This window comes from Megalops cyprinoides, chromosome 11 (genome assembly GCF_013368585.1).
Source record: "Megalops cyprinoides isolate fMegCyp1 chromosome 11, fMegCyp1.pri, whole genome shotgun sequence".
In the NCBI taxonomy this organism is placed as follows: Eukaryota; Metazoa; Chordata; class Actinopteri; order Elopiformes; family Megalopidae; genus Megalops; species Megalops cyprinoides.
Genome location: NC_050593.1, coordinates 87,286 through 109,822, shown reverse-complemented (window position 1 = coordinate 109,822; position 22,537 = coordinate 87,286). Strand labels below are relative to the sequence as shown.

General features: G+C 43.0%; 1 protein-coding gene across 1 annotated transcript in view; it reads left to right on the top strand.

Annotated features, from left to right (window-relative positions):
- The window catches only part of LOC118785496 (prostaglandin F2 receptor negative regulator-like), a 43,915-nt gene extending 21,914 nt beyond the window's left edge, over positions 1–22,001 (top strand). The window contains exons 5-9 of the mRNA XM_036540187.1: positions 1,787–2,209; positions 3,112–3,513; positions 7,837–7,944; positions 17,643–17,945; positions 20,498–22,001. Of these exons, the coding sequence (XP_036396080.1) occupies positions 1,787–2,209; positions 3,112–3,513; positions 7,837–7,944; positions 17,643–17,945; positions 20,498–20,661 (1,400 nt within the window). The 3' untranslated portion in view covers positions 20,662–22,001. The remainder of the gene's footprint in view (positions 1–1,786; positions 2,210–3,111; positions 3,514–7,836; positions 7,945–17,642; positions 17,946–20,497) is intronic.
- Positions 22,002–22,537: the final 536 nt, after the last annotated feature.

Below are 22,537 nucleotides of genomic sequence, written 5' to 3'. Positions count from 1 at the left end.
TGGTTTCTCTGCATGGTAGTTTGACAGAATTTGAATCCCACTGCAACACAAAAAATGCCATCAGCCTGATCTACGTCCTTCAGAAAAGAGAATGTTGCATGATTACTGTGGAATCTCCAGCCTTTAGAACAGTGATATCCTTTGAATGCGGGAAGCAATTTGTCTCATAGTCCTGGAATGCTCCTCAAGTCCTCAAAGCATCTGTTGCATTTTTACAAATACTCCTAGTTGTGTTTAGAAGTCTTGGGGATGGTGGGATGATGGGGGTAAAGTGTAGTTTAATACTTTAATTAACTGAGTTTTACTGAGTGTGACTGATTGAATCTCTAGTCCTGTTCACCACCACAGACAGACTAGATTATAGCCCTTTCTAGCTTTCACTACCAGTGTCGATGCACAGTAAAGGCGCTTGTGGTTTTCCCCTATACTCACAGAATGATAAATGTTTTGATATCAGAGTCAGATATCAGAGTCAGATCAGATATCAGATGCAGATTTGTCGATTAAAACCGCTCCCTGCTGCTGAGTGGTTGGTTGTCACTCTTAGAAGGGGAATTTTTTTTTTGGGGGGGGGGGGGTCACATGGAACACTGGGGAGGCATCAAGGGAGGAACCGTCACTCCCATCTCTCCTTCACTGGGTTTGTCCCTGTACTTGGGGAGTATGTTTGGAGGTGCGGTGGTGCAGCTTCATCGTAAAGCCATCACATTGACATTTTATGAGAAAATCTTGTCTTCAGCAACAGACTGGTCGTTTTAGTGGTTAGTCTGGGGATGACGAACAGGCCCCCTCTGCAGTGAGCACATGCTTTACGTGGGTTCTCCTGGGTCATGGGCAGTGGGCACGGTTTGCCTAGCATGCAGCAGATGGCCTGGGTACTGTGACCAAAGTAAACCGTAGGATCATATATGGGCGAGATCCAAAGATCCTTATGTTTGTCTGCACTGGTCAGCTCTATGAGGTTGGTGCTCCGTGTGAGTGCTTCACATACCAAATACAGAAAAAAAATTGTCATCTTTTCTGAGTAGGGGAGTCAATGTGGTATGAGGGGAGTTAGTATGGTCTCTGCAGTGGAGGTGCTGCATTGATTTCACACAGAGATTAATTTTTCTGGTGCTTGCGCTGCTTGTTTCAGGCTGGTTGTCATCAGGCGGGCCTGTGTCTGGCAGTGCTGAAAGTGTGTGTGTGTGTGTGTGTGTGTGTGTGTGTGTGTGTGAGAGGTCTTGCAGGACGAGTCAGTGGAGCATGAAAGGTCTGGCTGGACGGGGATTGGCTTACTGATTACACAGCTTCATTGACACCTCCTCCAGACCACTATGGGCAATCAGCCCAAAGACAGTAATGCACTTTGGGTAATTGGCTTAGATATACTCTGCACTTGTGTATGCTGGGTAATTGGCCCAGATACACAACCAGAATGACAGCAGTGAGCAAGTGTGTTTGTTGGTTTGCCTCGATAGAACAATTCTACAGTTACACACAACATTGTAGTACCTATATCCTAGGCTAAGTTTAAAGAGCTGTGGGATAATCATAACCATTATTGTTTCTGAAGAAGAATAATAATATAAATGAATGGCCATGATATGCTAGTTCTGTGATAGTGGTAATTATATACTAGTTATAACCAGTTGATTCATTATTGGTATTAGCTCTTACTCTATAATGTCTCAAAATGCATTTGACACTGTTCTCACCTTCATAGATAGCCCTGCAAACTGACCTGAATTATAAACTTTTCTTGTATGATTTGTATGTGTAATCTAACTTTCTCTTCACCCTGCAGAACCGGAATTTAAGGTGGCCCTCCATGACATCTCAAACCCGCAGTTCTCTGGGGATCTGGCTGAGCTGGAGTGCCAGGTGACAGACGTGTCCCGCCTGCAGGGCGGGCAGCTGGGTGTGTCCTGGCATTACACGGAGATTACGCTGGCTGACCTGCCCACCAGCATGCACAACATTGCTGCGCTCGACAAGGAGGGGAACCTGAAGGCAGAGGACAGGTACCATGAGCGTGTGGAGAAGGGGCTCCTCATCTTGTCCAGGGTCGAACCCAACACCTTCAAGCTGAAACTCCTCCAGGCACGGGACTCTGATATGGGGACATACTTCTGCACTGTGTCAGCCTGGACCCACACACGGCGTGGGGGTTGGGCCAAGGCCAAGGAGGTCGTCTCCAACCCTCTCACCATCCACTGGGCCCCCAAAGGTATGTGGCATTCTGGCTTGTTTCAGCTCAACTCAGATCAAGGACACATTAAATATTATGTATGGTAGTAAGGATCCCAACCTTTCATTTAATATTACAATTAGGAATACATGGAAGGGTCATAGTTGTGCAAAGTTTTCTGAAATGAGTATTGGCAAGTGCTGTGAGAGAAGCCACCTCTCTGTTTTCTGTTCTGTGGGAAATAGATCACTCCCAGTGTCTCTGTTATTACACATAAATATAGACCAGAGCCAGTGCCTTGTGTTGCGTGCCATTTGAGTGACAGCCGGTGTTTTTTTGTTGTGCACTTGAGCTGTGTCATACTGTGTCTGTAGTGAGAAAAAGTGGGGCCTAATTGTATTGAGTTTGACGATGGGGAGTCCCCCACAGGAGTGCCTGCAGAACCCAGACTATGCTGCTCTTTGTTGGGGGGCCAGTAGAAGAGCACAACCTCACCCTTAATAATGGGAACCCGTGAGACTCGACTCACGGGCTAATATCAAAGAGGAATGACGTGAATATTCTGACTATAGCTTTCCATTCCTTCTTACATTGCATTGTTCAATTCCTGCAATTCCCAGTGGTTGTCTCAAAGTTCATTTCAAATTCACAAAGTCCCCCTTTTTCAGAAACTAGTGAAGAGAAATGTTGGTGAGCTGAAAAGAGTACAGAGATTAATACTGGCTGTTCAACAAAACATTTTTGGTATTTAATCTCTGTTAATCACATGCACAGAAATGGAAAATTTTACAGGTGTCAAGTGGAGGGAAAGATATTTTGTCAGTTAGAAGGGGAAAAGAGACAATTTAGTGTCACCCTTTGTTGTATCTTTTTGTATCTTTCAGTGCTGTCATCGTTATTGACTGGGTCTGTCTGTCTGTGTGTCTGACTATCCCCTACAGAGCCGAAGCTCAGCGTGACTGCTGAGTCTCCGAAACTGGCTTCCTCAGCTGGGTCGACCTTCGAGATGAGATGTCAGGTGACTGGAGAGAACCTGCAGAACCCGGGGTACTCAGTCCTGATCCAGGTGGAGGAGACTGGAGGGAAGACACGGAAGATCCTGTCCCTGAGCCCGGACTCGGTTCTGCAGCTGGAGGAGTGGAACGAACCAGGCCGGGAGGATAGCGTGGTCCTGGAGAAGATCGGCCCGGTGCAATTCCGCTTCCGCCTGTATGGGGTGCAGGTGTCGGACCGGGGGTCCTACTCTTGCAGTGTCACCGCCCATACTCGTGTTCCTGGGAACGCCTGGACCCCAGCCATCAGCACTGAGTCCAATAAGGTTCTGATTAGCTTCACAGATACAGGTAACACTCTGCGCCGCCTCTTGGCAAATGCCACATTCTGCATATTCTTATAAACTCCATGTGAACACCCTTTAGTTTAGTATGCAATACTGTATATTTACAGTGCTGACCCATATAACCAGCATGACTTAACTGTGATTACAATTTACTTCCCACATTTTGTACCCCATCTGTACACCTGGGGTTTTATTGGTGATGAAAATTAGCTCTCTCAAGGGTAAAGTGTCACAGACCTGCTTGGGATTTGAACCCAAGGCCCTGTGAATTCGGGAGTGGCTGATGCTGATGCTCTGGTGTAACTGCTGTATTCAGCAGAAGAGTGACATCCTATGATTGAGTCTCCTCTTTCCCATCATCACAAGCATTTCAGTGTCTCGTTCGTGGCATTTGATATATTAGCTCTGTCAGTGTGTATGTCTTAGGGATGCAACGAATAATCGACGTAGTTGACTAAAATTGATGATCAAATTAGTTGCCAATGAATTTAATTGTCGACTAGATGGTGATGTCATCGCGTGTGTTTTTTTTGTGCTGACTCGGAATGCTCAGACATGTATCTTAAGCTATGTTGGTTTACTGGAGTGAACAATGGAGATTGTATCACCTTCACGACAGGGTTTCCGCTAGGATTTTTTCTTGCTGGTCCGGTGTCTGCAAAGAATTTTTTTTTTAAACTTACCAGTCACTTTTCAATAACAGTCTATGTTACAAACGCAAATATAATGTACACCTAGGTTGACGAAAGAATGACAACAACCTCAAATCAGTTTGACTATTTAACGAACAGTAACGATTAAGCAAAACGAACAGTAATGATTGAGCAAAACCTCAACATTAGCCGCTAAAATGTAGGCTATGATTTGTATGCACGTTATTACTGGACATTTTGACTGGCAAGTTTTGAATTTATCAGTTTTTTATAGCCTAAATTTTACCAGGCAAAAACCGATAATTACCGGCTAATGGAAACCCTGCTTCACGACCAAAGACCTCAAAAGTGTGGCAGCATTCCACTCTTAAAGTGGACATGAAACAGCCTAATTCTGACGAGTTTTGTACAGAATTAAGTGTGTTGGAATTTATTTTGAGAAAATTTTAGATATAAAACGATTACACATTAAATTATAATAGATTTATGTTTGGTACTAACTTATGCTTTCGCTCTGGCTCGCCACCATATTGCCATTGCATCACTGACTACGTCATGAGGTTGGTTAGTTGGAAAGGCGTCAAGTAAGACAGCAGTTGTGGCGGTGGTACGTAGAATTTTGAGAGAAGCTTGTTGTTCGAGAGAAAAGTAATAAAAAATCTATAAAATCATTTTTAAATCAATACTTTGTATCACATTATTGATTTATTTAGTAAGTAGCCGTGTAATAAGCTGATAATGTACAGCTTCACGTCGGGGTCCTGCATCACCCTGTCGGGGTTTATTTCGCAATAATGACCGGCTCGCTGTACATTATCCCTTACATATTATCTAATCATTATCTTGTAAACTAGATGGCTGTGCTTTGACGGGAAAAGACGTAACATAATCCTGGTCGTACCTCTTTCTGCTCTGCCAGATGGGCGTGCCGTTGGGCCCTTTCCTTGCGGCGCACAGCTACTTCTTTGCTATTAGACTGGGTCGGACGGTCTGTAGTGTACACCCAATCTTATAAGAGGAAAAGTCAAACACAGGGAGCGGCCTCGGACTTCAGCTTATAGGTCCGGCAAACCCACGTACGCCTGACTCTCGTCCACATCATCCTCGTTTACAAAGTGATCGCTACGAACCCTAGCATCACGGCTAACTGGGGGATTCTTTTGTTTCAGTGCAGCTAGCCAACGATAAAGAACCGCTTGCCGCTTAAGAGGCAAAGTATGAAAGTGGACAATCTTTCTTTGGTTTTTGACTCTATAAAATTCATTGCTGCATCCAGGGGCAATACAAAAGTGACCCCCCTTGCATCACTTTTTAGTTTGGCTTTTCTTATTTTCCATTGAGTCAGTGATTTGAAGAGGTGGCACGTTGGCTCGTCTCATTATAGCCAATGTTAATGTTAAAAGCCATATTACTTCACATTATGAGTTGTAACGTTTTCTATTTTGAAATACATTTTCTCTTGATCAATAAATTATTAATGACGTTGAACATACAGTATAGCAAATAATAAACTATTATTCACAACGATCCTGTTCACATTCCAAATGTGCCCTAACGTTACAATGTTAAACCAGAGCCTGTCTGCTACTTAGAAATTCTCTGCTTAAATGTTGCATCGTTGTCACGGCTACGTTTATGGCTGGAGATAGTGTTCCTGCCGAGTGCACAAGTTTAGAGAACACCGGAGAATTTTATACTTTCTAAATCACAAAAATATTTCTACAACTAGTGTCTATGTGTGCATGCCCAATGTGGGTTTCATTCGAATTAATTCAAACGAGATATGGGTTTGTTGGATCTTGTATCGCTAAAATGGATTGCTTTCTTCAAAGAAAGCAGACTTGTACTCCCCAGCAAGTAACTGCCCTCAGTGAATTAGGTCTAGTAACTAGACAGATTTTTAAATGAAGTTCTCATCTTTATTGTTAGTTAGCATATGTCTAAAACAACCTCAGGCTAAATTTAAAAGCTGATAGATAGCCGAATAGTCGATTATTCGTTTCAATAATCGATACATTATTAGGGGTGGAGCTGAATCCCAATACGGTATTCGGCAAAGCACAAATAGTGGGTTTTTACGAATATTTGTTTCGTACAAATATTTTAAAAATTATTTGTTTTTGGGAAGAAAAAAAAAACATGTCAAATAGATGGTGTTCCTCATAAATGTGAGCGCGGTTAGGGTTATTTGTTTTTCAGTTGAATTATATTTAAAGTTCAAGAAAATCCACAGTTAAAAAGACAAGTTTTTTTTTAAACCCTGTGTACAGTCACACCGGTGTGATTTGCTGTTTAGTGCGTATGCAAAAACCGTTGCAATTAGAACACTAGGTTGAAAAAATTCTAGCCAATTTTAGCTTTGAGCAAACGTGATTTAATTTTTCCTAAACGTGAAATATAGTTAAATGTGCAGGGCGAGACATGGTGAAAAAGGGTTAATAACAATATAGACAGGTATAGCAGAGAACAGGAGAGTTCACTCTGTAGGTAAGTTTTAATCCTCAGTTTTGCGATACAAATAAAGACTCGCCCCCTGATTTACTGAGGTACAGTAGGTGCAAACCAGGTAGATTTAAAAATAATTTTTATGTTTGTGCCTAATTTAAAACATGCTTTCACTGGGTCGGTATAGTGTGATTAAATAAGATGTTTTTTCCTTTAAATCAGGCGCAAGGAGCTAATATAATAGTTAGAATAAACCCATCCTTCATTTTTTGCGCTCTCTGGCTGACACTCCTTGAAATACATAGCCTATTCATCAGTTCTACGGCTCAAGTTGATCCCCGGTAAATCCCTGCAAATAAATAATGAATATATTTTTCTATGTTATAGCAGAGACACTGGAATTATAGTGTGTGTGTGGCAGGGTGCACCCCACTGTCTGTGTGGACCTGGGGGGGGGGTGGCTAAATCATGATGCTGGCTCAACATCGTGATGTCTGTCAGCCATCAGCGCTACTTGACATGGATTGAGATATTTGCATAGCCTGTTAGGCTACTATCCTTTTTTCAGACAGCAAGATCTATAGTTTGACAGCCTCAAGAACATTTATATTAATACTTTAATGTCCTAAAGTTAGAAGTGTAATAAAAACAACAGGATTGTTACGCTTAATTCCACTTTTATTCAAATACAGATAATTTTGCTGCCTCAACAAATACAGATACAAATACAAATACTTGGCTCTCCGCACATCCCTATAAATTATTTGACTATCAAAATAGTCATTTGTTGCAGCCCTAGTCTTAGCGTATGTTACATATCCATGGAGACAGTATTGTGTCCTTTTTAAAATTATCCACTTTACTGTTAGCAGTGTCCCATATGTGCATATATGTGTGTGTGTGTGTGTGTGTGTGTGTGTGTGTGTGTGTGTGTGTGTGTGTGTGTGCGTGCGTGTGCACAAGTGTGTGTTTGGCTGTAATCCCCATTTGCAGCACCGGTCCAGTGTCTAAACTGTAGGATTAGCTGCATTACCATTAGCAGTGATCTGTGTGAATGGGGATAGGGAGCAGATGTCCATTGTCCGTTTCACAGAGGCCTGTTTAACCTCACCTACTCCAGCACAAGCAGCAACCATAACACTGCACCAGCTGTTATATACACACACACACACTTGCACATGCACCCATCTATGACTCTGGTTTCTTCATGTGTCCCCCTCTCCACACAGGCCCAGCGTTCAATGTGTCCATTCACTCAGAAAAAAGCAACATCATCCCTGGGGAGACGGCCAAGATTGAGTGCAGCATGACTGTCCAGGGGGCATCTCTGGATACAGGCAAGTACCAAGTGCTTTCCCTAAATAAATACAGCTAGACCTGGCTTGAGGGCCATAGGAAGGACCAGTCTGGCCTTGTGCCACTGGTGAATAGGAGTTGTGAGTTTAGTGGCTTCCTGCACTCTGTTGGAACCCCACCCTCTGTATGTTTTCATTTTTTTTTTTTTTTTTTTTTTCCTGAATCATCTTGTCAGTTATCTGAGAACCAAAAAAACACTCTTTCCCCATCCTTTCCTACCATTACCAGAGTCTGACTCCAGCAGCCCCTTCCTGGCTGTTTCATCTTCTCTGGAACCAGATGTTTAATGCCAGTACACTCCTAGGGAGAGGATGTCCAACAAAAGCAGTATCATTCTGAAGCCATAACGAAGGCTGTACACCATTAATGTAAAAGTTTAGTCACAGTGTTAAGAGGTTGCTGAATAATGGTGTGTTGACAGTTGAGTGTGAGAGTGTTTGTGTGTGTGTGTGTGTGTGTGTGTGTGTCTGCTTGTTTGTGCGTGTGTGTGTGTGTGTGTGTGTGTGTAAGAGATAGAGAGAGAGAGAGGGAGAGAGAGAAAGTAGGGAAAATTGCTGAGACTGAGCAGAGAAATGCAGAATGTGATCTTAGGCTGCAGCTGTTCCCATTTCTCTGCCCTATTTGTCTGATGAGATCACGGTGTTGCAAAACACTGAGGGAGAGGGGCAAGTGGATCCCAAGAGCACAGAACCATGGAGTGGAATTGTCAGGGTGCATATGTGATGCATCAGGGTTTAGGAATGCTTTTCAACAGCCACAGGGTGTAAATTTTAGTAATAAGGTAAATAGTCCACGCACAAGCTGATGTTTTGCACTTGCTCCAACCAATAGGATTATGTGCTCTAGGTGTGAGGACAATCCACAGTATTGAGTTATTTTATTTACATTAATCACAGTGGGAAACCACTATGTGGCTAACACTTTTTCATCTGACTTCTCAGTGTGAAAATCTCCTCCAGTCCACTCCTTACCCAAACCTGCTTTAGACAATACAACAGTTAAAAATTTATTATCATTTTGTTTTCCTGTACTCTGTTAGTTCATTTTGCATTCATAAAATTTTATAGTTTCTGTTTCCAAACAAGTTTGATGTATCCAAATAGGTTCACTAGTTTGTTTGTTAACATGGATGTAACCAATTTCAAAGGACTATATACTATATTCCACTTTTTCCACAGATTTTGTGATGTATAGCATTCAATTGTAGTCCATAGAATCAGGTTGATGGCGTCTGTTTAGAGTGTAGTAAATTTCCACCCTGCTTGTAACAGGTAGGCGATAGATGGGGCTTGGGCTTGGCACTTATGTCATGGTAAGGTCAGTGGGTCACATGAACCTGAATGTAATGGTGGTGTCTCGTGTGGTGCTCAGCAGTAGGTGTGACTGTGAGGAAGTTACTCACCTTTCTCCATGAAACAGGCTTGTCTCACTTTACTCACTGTTCCAGCTGACAGTGATGCGCTGCTGCGTCAGAGTGTTTCAATATGTCTGTGTGACTGTAGGGGAGTTACAGTGTTGAATATTACCCAGCAGTATGGGGGTGACGTTCCCGGCCTGTCTGAGCTTGGAGTCTCAGGGATATGTGTAACTTCAGAGGGCAGGTCCACACAGCAGCCCTGCTTGTCTCTGTATCTCCGGGGGAGGCGGAAACCTCACAGGGTGTTGCGAAAGTGGAAATTACTCAATATCAGAGAAAGAAGGTATAGGTGTGTCAGTGTGTGCACATGGGGGTCTGTAAGTTTAAACTTGCATGGGAAGGGAGAGAGAGTCAAAGATTTGTGCCTGTGTATGTGTACACATGTTCAAAAAACCAGTTCTCATACTAGAATGAGATTCTTGTTTTCATCAACAAAAAGGAGAGTCATGTGATCCCTGCACACAGTTGGGGTCTTGATGGTGCTCTGTCTAATATTGCCAGTTTAGACTTTTGCTAAAGACATGGATCACGCATTTCTTAAATCTCTCCCCTGGTATTGTGAGTTCTGAAGGTTCCTGTTTCAGATTAATTAAAACTGTTAAGCACTGCACTTGCGTTAACAACATTTTGGCTGCGTGCTTAATGAATGCATTCCATCGGCCTTTCTATACACTCACATTATGAGTTAGTTCAAAAGAGGTTAGAGGACCTTGAGGTGGTGAGGTGATGCGTGTGAGTGGCGCTCCAAGTCTTACGGGACTCTGATGTTATCAGCAGTCTCACAGCATCACAAAAGCAGACAGTGCAACCTGCTACATTGAATTACTCTACTGCTTGCTTTCTTGTAACAGCAGCTAAGAGCTTGGTTACAGAAACCTGGAGTCTTTTGACAATGCACAACACAAAAAACACAGTACCAAAGAAACAGTCCCCTCAACTCTGCAGGTCAAGAATACCCATGAGAACTGTGTAGAAAATGGACTCTGCTCCGACAGCCAGATTTGCTGTCAGTTGTATCTGCTTGATAAGCTAAAAGGTGCATGGAAGAATGTACAAAAACATGAATGGTATTTGCAGAATGTGTAATAGGTCAACTTTCCTATTAATGTTTGCTTCCAAGGGCAATGTCATTGTTCTGTTGATTTTCACAATGCATTGGTTTATTTTATCATTCCAATGCTTGCTTACTAGGATAAACACTAAATGGCTATGTGAGATTTGTTTTGCATGGAAATTTGAAACTTAAGGGTTTATTATTGCTTTTTGAGCACTGTCCAAAATTATTTGAACTCAAATTTATAGCATTTAAGCTCAGTGTAATTTTTGGGAGTGGTACATAACCTACAGCTGCCTCAATAAATATCCAGCTATATAAATTAATAAAATTGTAAGTCGCTCTGGATAAGAGCGTCTGCAAGACAGCAATAATGTAAAAATCAACCCAGGGTTGTAATGATTTCTGGACAAAATGTGGAGGTTACCGATACCCCTTGCATAATGACTGTAACATCGTAGAAACCTGTGTAGCACCCATGAAAATGTTATATTATTATTAGGTTTTACATAATTCCAATGCATTACTGTTTTCAGCCTGAAATGAATGTATTTCCATTGTAAGATGCTGTTGAGTAATCGCCATTCCATTTCTGTGTGCACCGTTAGCTGCAGCTCTTTTACTGGTCAGTTTCATGGTTCATTAGATAGAAACATGATACACACGTTAACTAATACAAAATGGTGCCAACAGCTTATAGCTGTGTAAGTTACTTTTTTATTTGCCCAATCGTTTGTGTAAGGGGAGGGACTGAACCCAAAAAAGGAAACGGAAGGTGGTATAGGGGGAAGAGAGGGAAAAACAAAACGTTCAGGACCTGTTGTGTGAGTTGGGCATAATGGATGGTTTGAAGTTTAAATTAAAGTTATATCTTATAGTTCGTCAATGTTACAAGCCGCGGGTGCAAAAAGTGGGTCGTGTGTGCATTGCATGTGAACCTGAAATCCTCCTTGTATCCAGTATTTCTGCAGGTGAGTGAATTAGCTTAGTCCTGCCATGTAGCAGTTAGCACAGCTACACGGAGAATGAGTGTGAATTGTAGCCTGAGCTAAGCCCGTTAGCTAACGTCGTTTTGTTTTTTTAGTTTTAAGTGTCGTACAACGTTCCGAGATTGTAGTGGGTACTTCCAGGATTAGTTATCTTTGCATTGATTCCGCCATGGAGGATGGATTATGCACTGATAAAAGTGCTGCTGCTGTTCAAGACGAGAGGACCTGGATCTTCCCATCTGTATGAGGACGCCTCAGACGGCAGTCAGACGTGACTGCTTCCATTAGGGACGCTCCCAGGTTCTGTATTCTGTTCGCCACGACAATAAAGGTAACCGGTTCAATTTCATTAGACGAGGATTCACATGAGCTCCAACATGTGTGCCAACGTATAGTACTACGAACAGAGTATAAAATAAGACCCGGGTGTGTTTGTTGTATTTTTTTCTTTTTTTTAACGTTATGCATGACATCATTCAGTGGTGCTTAATTAAATAAATGCCACAGTTGTTGCTAAAGATACACATTGCCTGTCTATTCATGACGTATATTGCATTTTTTGTTACATTGAATGGTTACTGAAATTCTTAATAGTATTAATGGGTAATGTTATTGCCTGAATTGCATAGCCTTAAAGGGGCCACTACATATAATATAATAACTAGAAAAGTGCATTTCCTGAAGAAAATGCAGAGTGCGATTGCGACCCGGCAGCGAAAACGTGCTAACATATATGAGACGATCGCAAATATGTGGCTATGTGGTTGCTAGGGTCTTCCTAGGTGGTTGCTAGGGTAAACAGTATGGTCGCTAGGGTGTTGCTGGGTGGTTGCTAAGCGGTTGCTAGGGACACACCCACCTTTGAGTGTTGATTCACATGACCCAAAGCAGCATATCAGGTCCCGTGGCTATTGGTCAAATAGTGACTGAGTGGTAAGACTTTGAAAAATGAATTGATGTCAATGGAGGGATGAGTGAACGAGAAAAAGACGAGTGCGGGTCAGCATGGCTTTCAAGGAGTGTTGGGTGATTTGACCTGAGGCAGTGTTGGATTTTCTTCTAATTTTAAGTAAACGAACTGGACCAAAAGCGCGCTTGGAGAAAAAGCTTTATTTGGTGATGGAATCCAGCAGCATCTCTGCCTGCGCAGCTTTAACTCGTAGAACTGTTACCGTGATCGGCCATGAAACCATGAAACAAATGGCAACAAACAATAGGTTTACACTGTTGCAACATCAACCTATGTTCCCAAATGCAAAGCGGGATCCTTTGATGCTGAACGCCCCTTTGTGTGGTGATGGTTGCCAATTGCCCACTCCCGGTTTTATGCTAGACTTGATGGCTGTTGCCTGCCTTAATCAATTGCTCTTGGCTCCAACTGTAACGTGGCACCAAGAGGTGTGGAGCTTCCTTTGTAACTATGATAATAAGGCCATCAGGTTAACAGTTCGCTGATTCTGAACCACGTCTGGTCAGAAGTTGTAAGTACTATAATCTTACAGCAGCATATGTGGTACGGTGGCTGTCGGGCCAAAGGTGACCGAGCAGTAAGACCTTAAAAATGAATTGAGGTGAATGGGAGGATGGAGGGAGGAGTGAATGACAAAAAAACAAGTGCGGGTCAGTATGGCTTTCAATGAGTATTGGGTGGAATGACCTGAACCACCATATGAGGTTTGCTTGCTGACGGCCTAAGTGTGACCGCGTGATAGGGCTTTGAAAAATGAATTGAAGTCAATTCGCTCATGTCACGCTGCAGCGAGAACGAGGCAGAGGTGGTAGCTGTGATGTCATGTTCTGTTACATTGTATGGAGTACAATGTAACCGTACAGTTTCACTGTCAACAACGTAAAGATGGCTTGGACAATGAGCCTTGAGTCTCTACCATCATTCACAATGACTGATGTTGAGAAGTGGGCGGAAGAAGGGAATCGTATCCCAAGATCAGTATTACTGAAAGGTTACAGCAACTGGATGGAGGGCTACATCACTGATATAGAATGTAAGTAAACAATCGGTGCGCTAGCTTAGCAAATGTCAAAATAGTGGTAGCGTGAAGAGCTACCTTCAGTCGTAGCCTAATATATATATAAGTGAAGACATGAAAAATGATGTAGGCTTATGTTTTATGTAACATTACATTGTGTTTTAATGTGTTCAATGCTCATCCTTATTATCTTCATCATGCTCATATCACATAAAAATACGTAATGTCAGATGATGATTACCTCTGGTGGTGCTGAATTATCCTTCTGGTTTTCGGGTGACACCATGAAAACACAGTCGGCACACTCCCACTCTTAAGTTTCTTTAAACCGGTGAGCAACCTGACTCTACAGTCATCAGTAAAGTGTTTGGAGCACACTCTTGTGTTGTCCGTAATCTGAGATGAGAGATGTGTTATCAGTATTAGCACGTAAAATAGTTCACTTTTATTTATTAATTTACTTGCAAAGGTAACTTTTCACGTTAGCTAACATTATAACTAAGTTTGCTGCACTCGATGGTGCTTTGGCATCTATCAACCCCACACTAAAAGTGTTAGCCAACACTAAAAGTTAACGATAGCTTATGTCGTTGCATTACTTCATAGTTAATGGTCCAACATCACACCTTATTTTGACAATCCACTGCCGACGGGTGTCCTTGTCTTTTGCGAAACGTTAAAAAGACAGCACTGGATTGCGTCTTTGGTAAGAATGACAGCCTGGCACACAGCAGTGAGCCATGGCTTGTCAATCACTTGTTTCACTCACTGCAACTTTCCGACGAACTTCCTTGTTCCTACAACCTCAGCCTCGTTTTCTCTCATAAAATATTCAAAATGCCGGCCACGTGACATGAGCGAATGGCAGGATGGATGAATAAAAAAACTGATGAAAAAATGACAAAAAGACATGTGCGGGTCAAGGCAGTCTTGGATGAGTGTTGGGTGATTTGTCCCAAGGCAACATGTGAGATATGGTGGCTATGGGGTGAAAAGTGACCGAGTGGGAAGGCCATGAAGTGTGAGGGGGGTGATTTTAAAAATGAATGGGAGTCTATGGGGGGGAAAGTAGGGCTGAATCGAATGCCATTTTTTGCCATTCTAATTTTAGCCAACCTTTTTCGAACAAAGCTTCGAATGTCTGTGACATGACATCATAGTTTTGGCCTGTTTCAGCATTTCGTAAGTGACAAAATGAATGTAACAAACAGTTCTGTCGACAAAAGTTCAACCAGCATTTGCTTTAGTGTACGGAATCATTCCTGTGCAATTTCATGACACATAATTTATTCCATAAACTGCTGACTCACGCAATGTATTGGACCAAAGCCCTTTTGTGCACATCATATCTTCAGTAATATAGCCTATGAACATAATTAATTTGTACTTAAACAAAACACTGATGTCTACGAAAGTTCAAGCAGCCTTTGCTTTCGTGGACGGAATGCTTTCTGTAACTGCAGGGTCACAGAATATACTGTGCTAAATCTCCTTCATGCACATCATACTTTCAGTGCATTTCGTGCCACAAAAGCATAAATGCTGGCCTGGGACATCTATTACGTGGACAGAATTACTACTGTCTACAAATTGAGTTTCTTTTGTCCACAAAATGAAAAGCACAATTGTCAATTCAGTGCACAACAGGAATCATCCGTTTTTTCTGTGCACGAAAGTATGTGCTCTCTTCAGTATTTCGTGGACACAATGCTAATGCGTTTGTGTTTTTCGTGGACAAAACGCGTTACAATGTTACATGGTTTCATATTGAATTTATGCGTTTCATAGTACAGAAGGCATTATGTCTACAAAAAAAGATCTGTTACACTTTGCAGTGACCCACAGTTTATTGGCAAAATTATCTTAAATGATAATAAAAAGTAGGTTGCTTTAACATCAAAATTTCTTGTATTACAGTAGCAATAACCTTAAAACTGCAACTGAGCACCCGTCCTAAAAATTGAATGCTTAATTTCACAATCGAATGCCAATTCAATGAATGAAGCTTCGAAGCTTCAAATTTTTCAGTACAGCCCTAGAAAAAAGGGATGAAAAAATGACAAAAAAATGGAGAATGAGTGTGGGTACGGCTTAGCTGTATACAGGCAACCCGATCGGGGTCAGAGCGGACGGGTTACAGTTGGTTTGGGGTCGATATCACGAAAGCTGTGGGAGGAAAAGCAGTACAAAATTTGGTGGAATAAGAAGAAGACTGAAACTATCGGATAACAAATAGTGTGCTTGCAATGCGAAGCTTCGCAATCACACTAATAATTCTCATATGGTGTTCACTCTCCATAGTTCCTTATCTGTCACTCTCTGCTCATACTTCCCTAGGCTTATCTGCTCTCTTCCCTCCCATAATCACCCTGGCTGTACTTTCAGTTTGCTCTTCCCTTATTCCATACTGTATGCCTATTCCCCTGCTCCTCAGAGTGTAGCTGGCAAATACAGCATTGTAAGTAAGCTCCTTATAACCTCTTGACCTTTCTAGAGATTCCTTGCATAGCAGCAGGAATGGCATGTTCTTGCCTGTCTCTAGCTCTCCCTATCAGCATTTGTCTCTTGTCATCTCTCCCTTGTTCTCTTTCTTTGTTCTTTTATAGGTGTGATTGTAATGCTTTGCATCGCAAGCACACTATTGTTATCCGATAGTTTTATTCTTCTTTTTCTTCTTCTTCTTCCACCAAATTATGTAACCCGTCCGCTCTGACCCCGATCGGTGTGCTTGTATACAGCTAAGCTGTACACGCACTCGTTCTCCAGTTTTTGTCATTTTTTCATCCATTTTTTCCCATAGACTCCCATTCATTTTCAAAATCACCCCCCCTCACCCATAGCCACCATACCTCACATGTTGCCTTGAGACAAATCACCCAACACTAATCCAAGACCTTGACCCGCACTCATCTTTTTGTCATTTTCTTCATCAGTTTTTTTTTACTCATTTATTCATCTCTCCATCCTGCCATTGACTTCAATTCATTTTTCAAGGCCCTATCACACGGTCACACTTAGGCCGTCAGCAAACGTACCTCATATGCTGGCTCAGGTCATGCCATTCAACACTCACTGAAATCCATACTGACCCGCACTCATCTTTTACTCGTTTATTCATCCCTCCATCCTCCCATTGACTTCAATTCATTTTTCAGTCTTACCGCTCGCTCACCTTTCGGCCTAAGGTCACAGTACCTCATATGCTGGCTCAGGTCATGCCACCTAACACTCATTGAAAGCCATACTGACCCCACACTCATCCTTTACTCGTTTATTCATCCTTCCATCCTCCCATTCACGTCAGTGAATTTCTCAAAGCCTTACCACTCGGTCACTATTTGACCAATAGCCGCAGGACCTGATTTGGTGCTGTGGGTCATGTGACCCAATGCTCACCAAAGGTGGGTGTGTCCCTCGCAACAATATTGTTTGCCCTAGCAACCGTCTAGCAACCATTTAGCAACACTTTGGCAACCACCCAGCAATGCCTCAGCAACGCCCAGCAACCATATTGTTACCCTAGCAACACCCTAGCAATCACCTAGCAACACCCTAGTAACCACTTAGCAACACCCTGGCAACCACCCCCACAACACCCTAGCAACCACCTAGCAACACCCTGGCAACCACCCAACAATGCCCTAGCAACCACCTCAAATACCTTAGTAACCATCTAGCAACAGCCTAGCAACCACTTAGCCACATCCTAGCAATTGTCTCATATACGTTAGCACGTTTTCGCTGCCAGGTTGCAATCACACTCTGCATTTTCTTCAGGAAATGCACTTTTCTACTTAGAAAACAAGTTTTGTTTTTCTGTTGTGCTTACTTTATATTCTTGAAGGACCTGTAAGTAATCCTCCTCTTTTTCAGTGTGAAATAAATGGCTTGTAAAGGTCTGTATGCACATTAGTCTTTGCAGTGGAAATTATTTCAAAGCACTATTTTCCCCCTTGCAAAAGTTTTTGGTTTGAGTCACATCCCAGTCATAGCAAAGACTTTGAGAAGAGTGCCCTTTAAACTGTGTTCTTGGTAATAAGCATTAACAAGGATACGGGGGAGTGTTTACTTTAAGACCTGTACTTCCCCAACACAGAAGCAAGGACATGCAAACCCCATTTACATGACTCTGAGCCTCCCCGATGTGGCTGTCGCTCTGCAGAGCTCATGTTCCAAAGCCTGCCGCTCACCGCCTTGCCGTATATTGTCTTCCTCTCCCTGCCAACCACAGCTGACATGTCCTACGAGGTGCGCTGGTACAAGAGCAATGTCCCAAGCACGGGTGGCGCTGCCCTATTGGGCAGCATGGACCGCTGGGGTGTGGTGCGGAAGAGCCTGGGGAATGGCAGCAGCGACTACAGCCTGGAGCGGATGGATGTGTGGCACTTCAGCCTCAGCATCCACAGCGCCCAGGACATTGACGGCGGTGAATACCACTGCTCTGGCACCCCCTGGATCCGCTCCCCGGCTGGCATCTGGACCAGGGGGCAGGATCTGACCTCCAGCAGTGTCTTCCTCTCAGTCAACTTAGCATGTGAGTATACACGAAACCCAAGTGAAAGTGCTCAGCGCGAACCCTCCAGAGGAATGTTTGTTGTTCTGTTTAGAGCTGAATTCCAGTCAAAAATGAAAATTTTGATGTTTTAGGCAGGGCTATCAATATTAACTGGTAATCCCATATGGTTTAAAAAAATAATGTTCAATGTTTTTTTTTCCTTTTCTTTAATTGCAGTTAATTTCACAATGCCCTTTTTGACCCACCTAAGCTACCATAGTTATTTGTGCATACAGGATTCAGTGTTTCCCACAGGTCTGAAATATACTTGTGGTGGTAGCTGGCAGAAAGGGCTGGCATTACCTGCTGTCACAAAAATGGCCTACTACATGTGACAAACAACAAATATGGTACTGTGCAAAAGTTTTAGGCACTTGAGAAAAAGTGATGTAAATTCAGAATGCTTTCAAAATAATGAAATGAATAGTTTTTAATGTATGTATTAACTGCATACAAAGTGCACGAAACAGAAAAATCAATAGTTAAATCAATATTTGGTATGACCACCCTTGGCTTTCAAAACATCACCAATTCGCTTAGGTATACTTGTGCACAGTTTTGTAAGGTACTCGGCAGGTAGGTTTTTCCAAGCATCTTGGAGAACTTGCCACAGTTCTTCTATGGATTTTGGCTGTTTCAGTTCTTCTGTCTCTTCATGTAATCCCAGACTGACTTAATGATGTTGAGATCAGGGATTTGTGAGGGCCACACCATCTGTTGCAGGACTCCTTGTTCCTCTTTTTGGTGAAGATAGTTTCTTATCACTCTGGCTGTATGTTTGGGGTCATTGTCATGCTGCAGAATGAATGTAGGACCAATCAGACGCCTCCCTGATGGTATTGCATGATGGATAAGAATCTGCTTGTATTTCTCAGCATTGAGGAGGCCACTAATTCTGACAAAATCCCCCAACTCCATTTGCAGCAATGCAGCCCCAAACCTGCAAGGAACCTCCACCATGCTTTACTGTTGCCTGCAGACACTCATCCTTGTAGCGTTCTCCAGCCCTTCAACGAATGAACTGCCTTCTTCTAGAGCCAAATATTTCAAATTTGGACTCATCGGTCCAGAGAACCTGTTGCCATTGTGCTGCATCCCAGGTCTTGTGCTTTCGTGCATAGATGAGTCGTTTGGCTGTGTTTCCACATCTGAGGAATGGCTTTTTGGCTGTAAGTCTTCCCTGAGACCAAGTCTGACCAGACCTTTCCCGACTGTAGATGGGTGTACCAGAGTCCCTGTGGTTGCTGCCAGCTCTGAGCTGATGACACTGCTTGACAGCTTCCGATTGCGGAGGGACGTCAACTTGATGTGTCTTTCATCTGCTGATCTAAGTTTCCTTGGCCGACCACTGTGTTTCTGGTCCTCAACCTTGCCCGTTTCTTTGTGCTTCTTCAGAAGAGCTTGGATAGCGCATCTGGAAACACCTGTCTGCCTCGAAATTTCTGCCTGTGATAGACCTTGCTGATGCAGGATGACCACCTTGTGTCATGTCTCTATGCTCACCCTTGTCATGGTGTAAGATTAGCAATCTGTTCTGCAACCTCATCTTTTCAGTATGACTGATCTTCACCCAGTTTTATTCCCTCAACACAGGTGTTTCTGTTTCAGTTAATAATTGTGGTTAAACCTGCTTATGTTGCTGATGATTACCACCTGTTTTGTTTAGTTGTTTGGTATAGTTGCTTTATCATCAGAAAGTGAACATGATACTGGTTAATGTACCTTGGGCCTGCCCAAGTAAAGTCTATGTGTGGGAAACACTGGGATTTGATCTGTTTGTTCAGGGGGCGGTAGGTTGTGAAATAAGCGTGGGTAGTTTGCCAAACTAACTATAATACAAGGCAGTAACATAGTTTGTGAACTTATTTATCAACAGTTAAAATGGTATTGAAGATGGTGAATAGATACACAGAATGCCTTAAAAGGCATTGCATTTCACACAATTCAGATGATGCCAAGGTTCATTTGGAGTTCACTTACAGATTTCAAGTACTCACAGGTTGCTCCAATTTTAACATAATAGCTATTTCTCTACTAGTAAAAAATTGTCACCATAATAACATAATAATGTGATTAGAAATATAGTGGGTTCTGATCAGTGTAGTTTGACAGCAAGCAAGGCTTTTATGTCTGTCTGTATTGTATTGAAAGCATCTGTGTCATCTGTAGTGTGTTTCAGCTGTCTTGCTCTTCGCTTCTAAACAGTGAAATCTTGACCATGTAAAGCCCACACATTGATATCCTCCTAAGAGATTTTTTGCACCTGATGCTTAGATTCTTAAGTGATTAGATGGCTGGTTGTGGAGAAATCAGTATTTTATGACAGGGTTTTATATTTCTGTTTGCATTTGTGCATGTATGAATTGATTTATATTGATGTGTATATTTGTTTATACTGGGGTGTGTGTGCGTGTGTGTCTGTCTGTCTTTGTGTTGGTTTATATTGACTTGTGTATGTCTGATACTGATATACTGATGCATATGTGTGTGTATTGGTTCATACTGACGCATGTATGTCTGTGCCTTTTCAGTGTGGGACTCCCTAAAGCTGCCTCTGCTGTATGGGGTTGCTGCCTCTCTGGGTGCAGGGCTCCTCTCCCTCCTCCTGGGGTGGGTCTGTGCTAGCTGCTGCTGCCAAAATGCCACACACTCCCCCCGTTCCCACAATGGGCTCATGGACCTGGAGATGGACTGAGACACAGGAACCAACCTGGGCACCACAATGATCGATAGGTTCAAGGGGCTGGTGGTCTGTCCTGCCCAGTTGCCTTATGACTGCATCAATGTGAAAAGGTAATCCAGGAGCTGACTTTGGCTACATGAGGACAGCTACACTGAACTCTTATTAATGACTCATTGCACTGCACTCTGGAACATCTCACTGCCAGAAGGAAAGGTTACATTAGCATTTGTTTAAAACAAAAAAATAAAACAACACTCAGCATGAATCCAAATAAGAATTGTCCTCCAGAGTTCTGAGTAGAGTGAGCTTTGGATGAATATTGATGATTGAGGGCAGCAGAGGGGGAGAGCACTGCTTGAACAACCAGAGCAGCAGAAAGGGCCACTTCCAGCCCTGCTCCCAGTTCTTTAACCGGCCGTACCTTTCGCTCTGTTTCTGAGCTGCTGTTGGCTGTTTCCCGCCGTGACCATGGCTGGGTCCCTGGCCCCGTTTGCAGTTATTCATTCAGTGTTGTAACATCTGACTGCCACCACAGAGACCCCACCCCAGGACCTGACAGCCTCCTTCTCTGAGCACTGAGCGCACACATCTGCAAATTACAGCTGCTGTGTGGCACATCCTTCCTGCTGCAGTCTCCCATGTGACGAGTAACCTTCTCACTCCTTACCTCCTGGATCTACATATGATTCTCTGGTGCTGATTGATTCACCGGTCAGCTGATGGACTGACCGACACAGTACCTTGAATCCCATTGAGGCGCTGGGCCTCATCAAACAGCACGACTCACAACAAAGGCTTTTCTAATCCTCCAGCAGGTGGGGCTGAGATTTGCTGACCTCCCTCGCCTGGCTGTTTGCAATAGCGCCTCTCTTTTGCAAGGGGGCTATTAAATAACCATGCTAAGCACTGGAACAAAGCGCGCCCCTCTGCCCTTTTTTTTTTTTGCACAAGGCTTTTTGAGCACTCAATAAGCTATCTTTGCACACAATGCCACCTGCCCACTCTACACACAATCTTGCAGGCATGCACACACATACACTGCGTGTTTGTGCATGTTCTCATGGATGCGTAAACAAAACACCCCGTGTGAGTGGACTAGCTGTTGCTCTGTGTGCTTTTGAGGACAAAAGCCGGGACTCGGCCAATATCTGGAGGAGGGCCATGCGACTGGCCTGCAGGAGTGCACCAGTCTTGGGGAAATGGCATCTGGATTTAGTGACGTTCACATGGAGGCTGGACCCTCTTCTGCATGCGTGCAGTCTGCTTCACCTGTAATGCATATTACCCAAAGGGGGTTTGCTTGCTTTTTAAATTGGGTCATTATATTTTGTTGTTTTTAAATATTTTGTAGCTCAGCGTGTTTTTGGTTCTGTTTTTAGCTTTGTACATGTGGTTATTTTATTAAAGTTCCTGAGTATTTTATAAATATTTCTGAAGTGATGTGGCTTGATTTGAATTCTGTATGTGTGTGAATTATCCTCTGTTCAGACAGGTTTTCTATCTTTTTGAGTTACACACAACTCTCCAGAAATACTCCCCAACATTTTTGTGATGCATGTGATCAGAATCCGTTGTAGCTCTGTCTCGCCCCTCATTGGCCTGATTGCTATGCCACATTCTAGGTTTGGTCCATGGTGGTGGTTTTGGCACATGTCATGGACCCTTTGGACTGCATTTAAATATTAGAACCTGTAATGGAGGCTCTGTATCTGAAACACTGAAGCACTGTTGTTGGATTTGTGCAGTGTTGCAGCTGTGGTTTGGCCTACAATGTGGACTGCAATGTGCATGCTGTGACTGTTTCAGCTCTCAGCTGTTCCTTTGGAAGGATAGTGGTGATCACACCTCACACAGGACAAAGTATTAGTCTGTAGTCTGTGTCTCACAG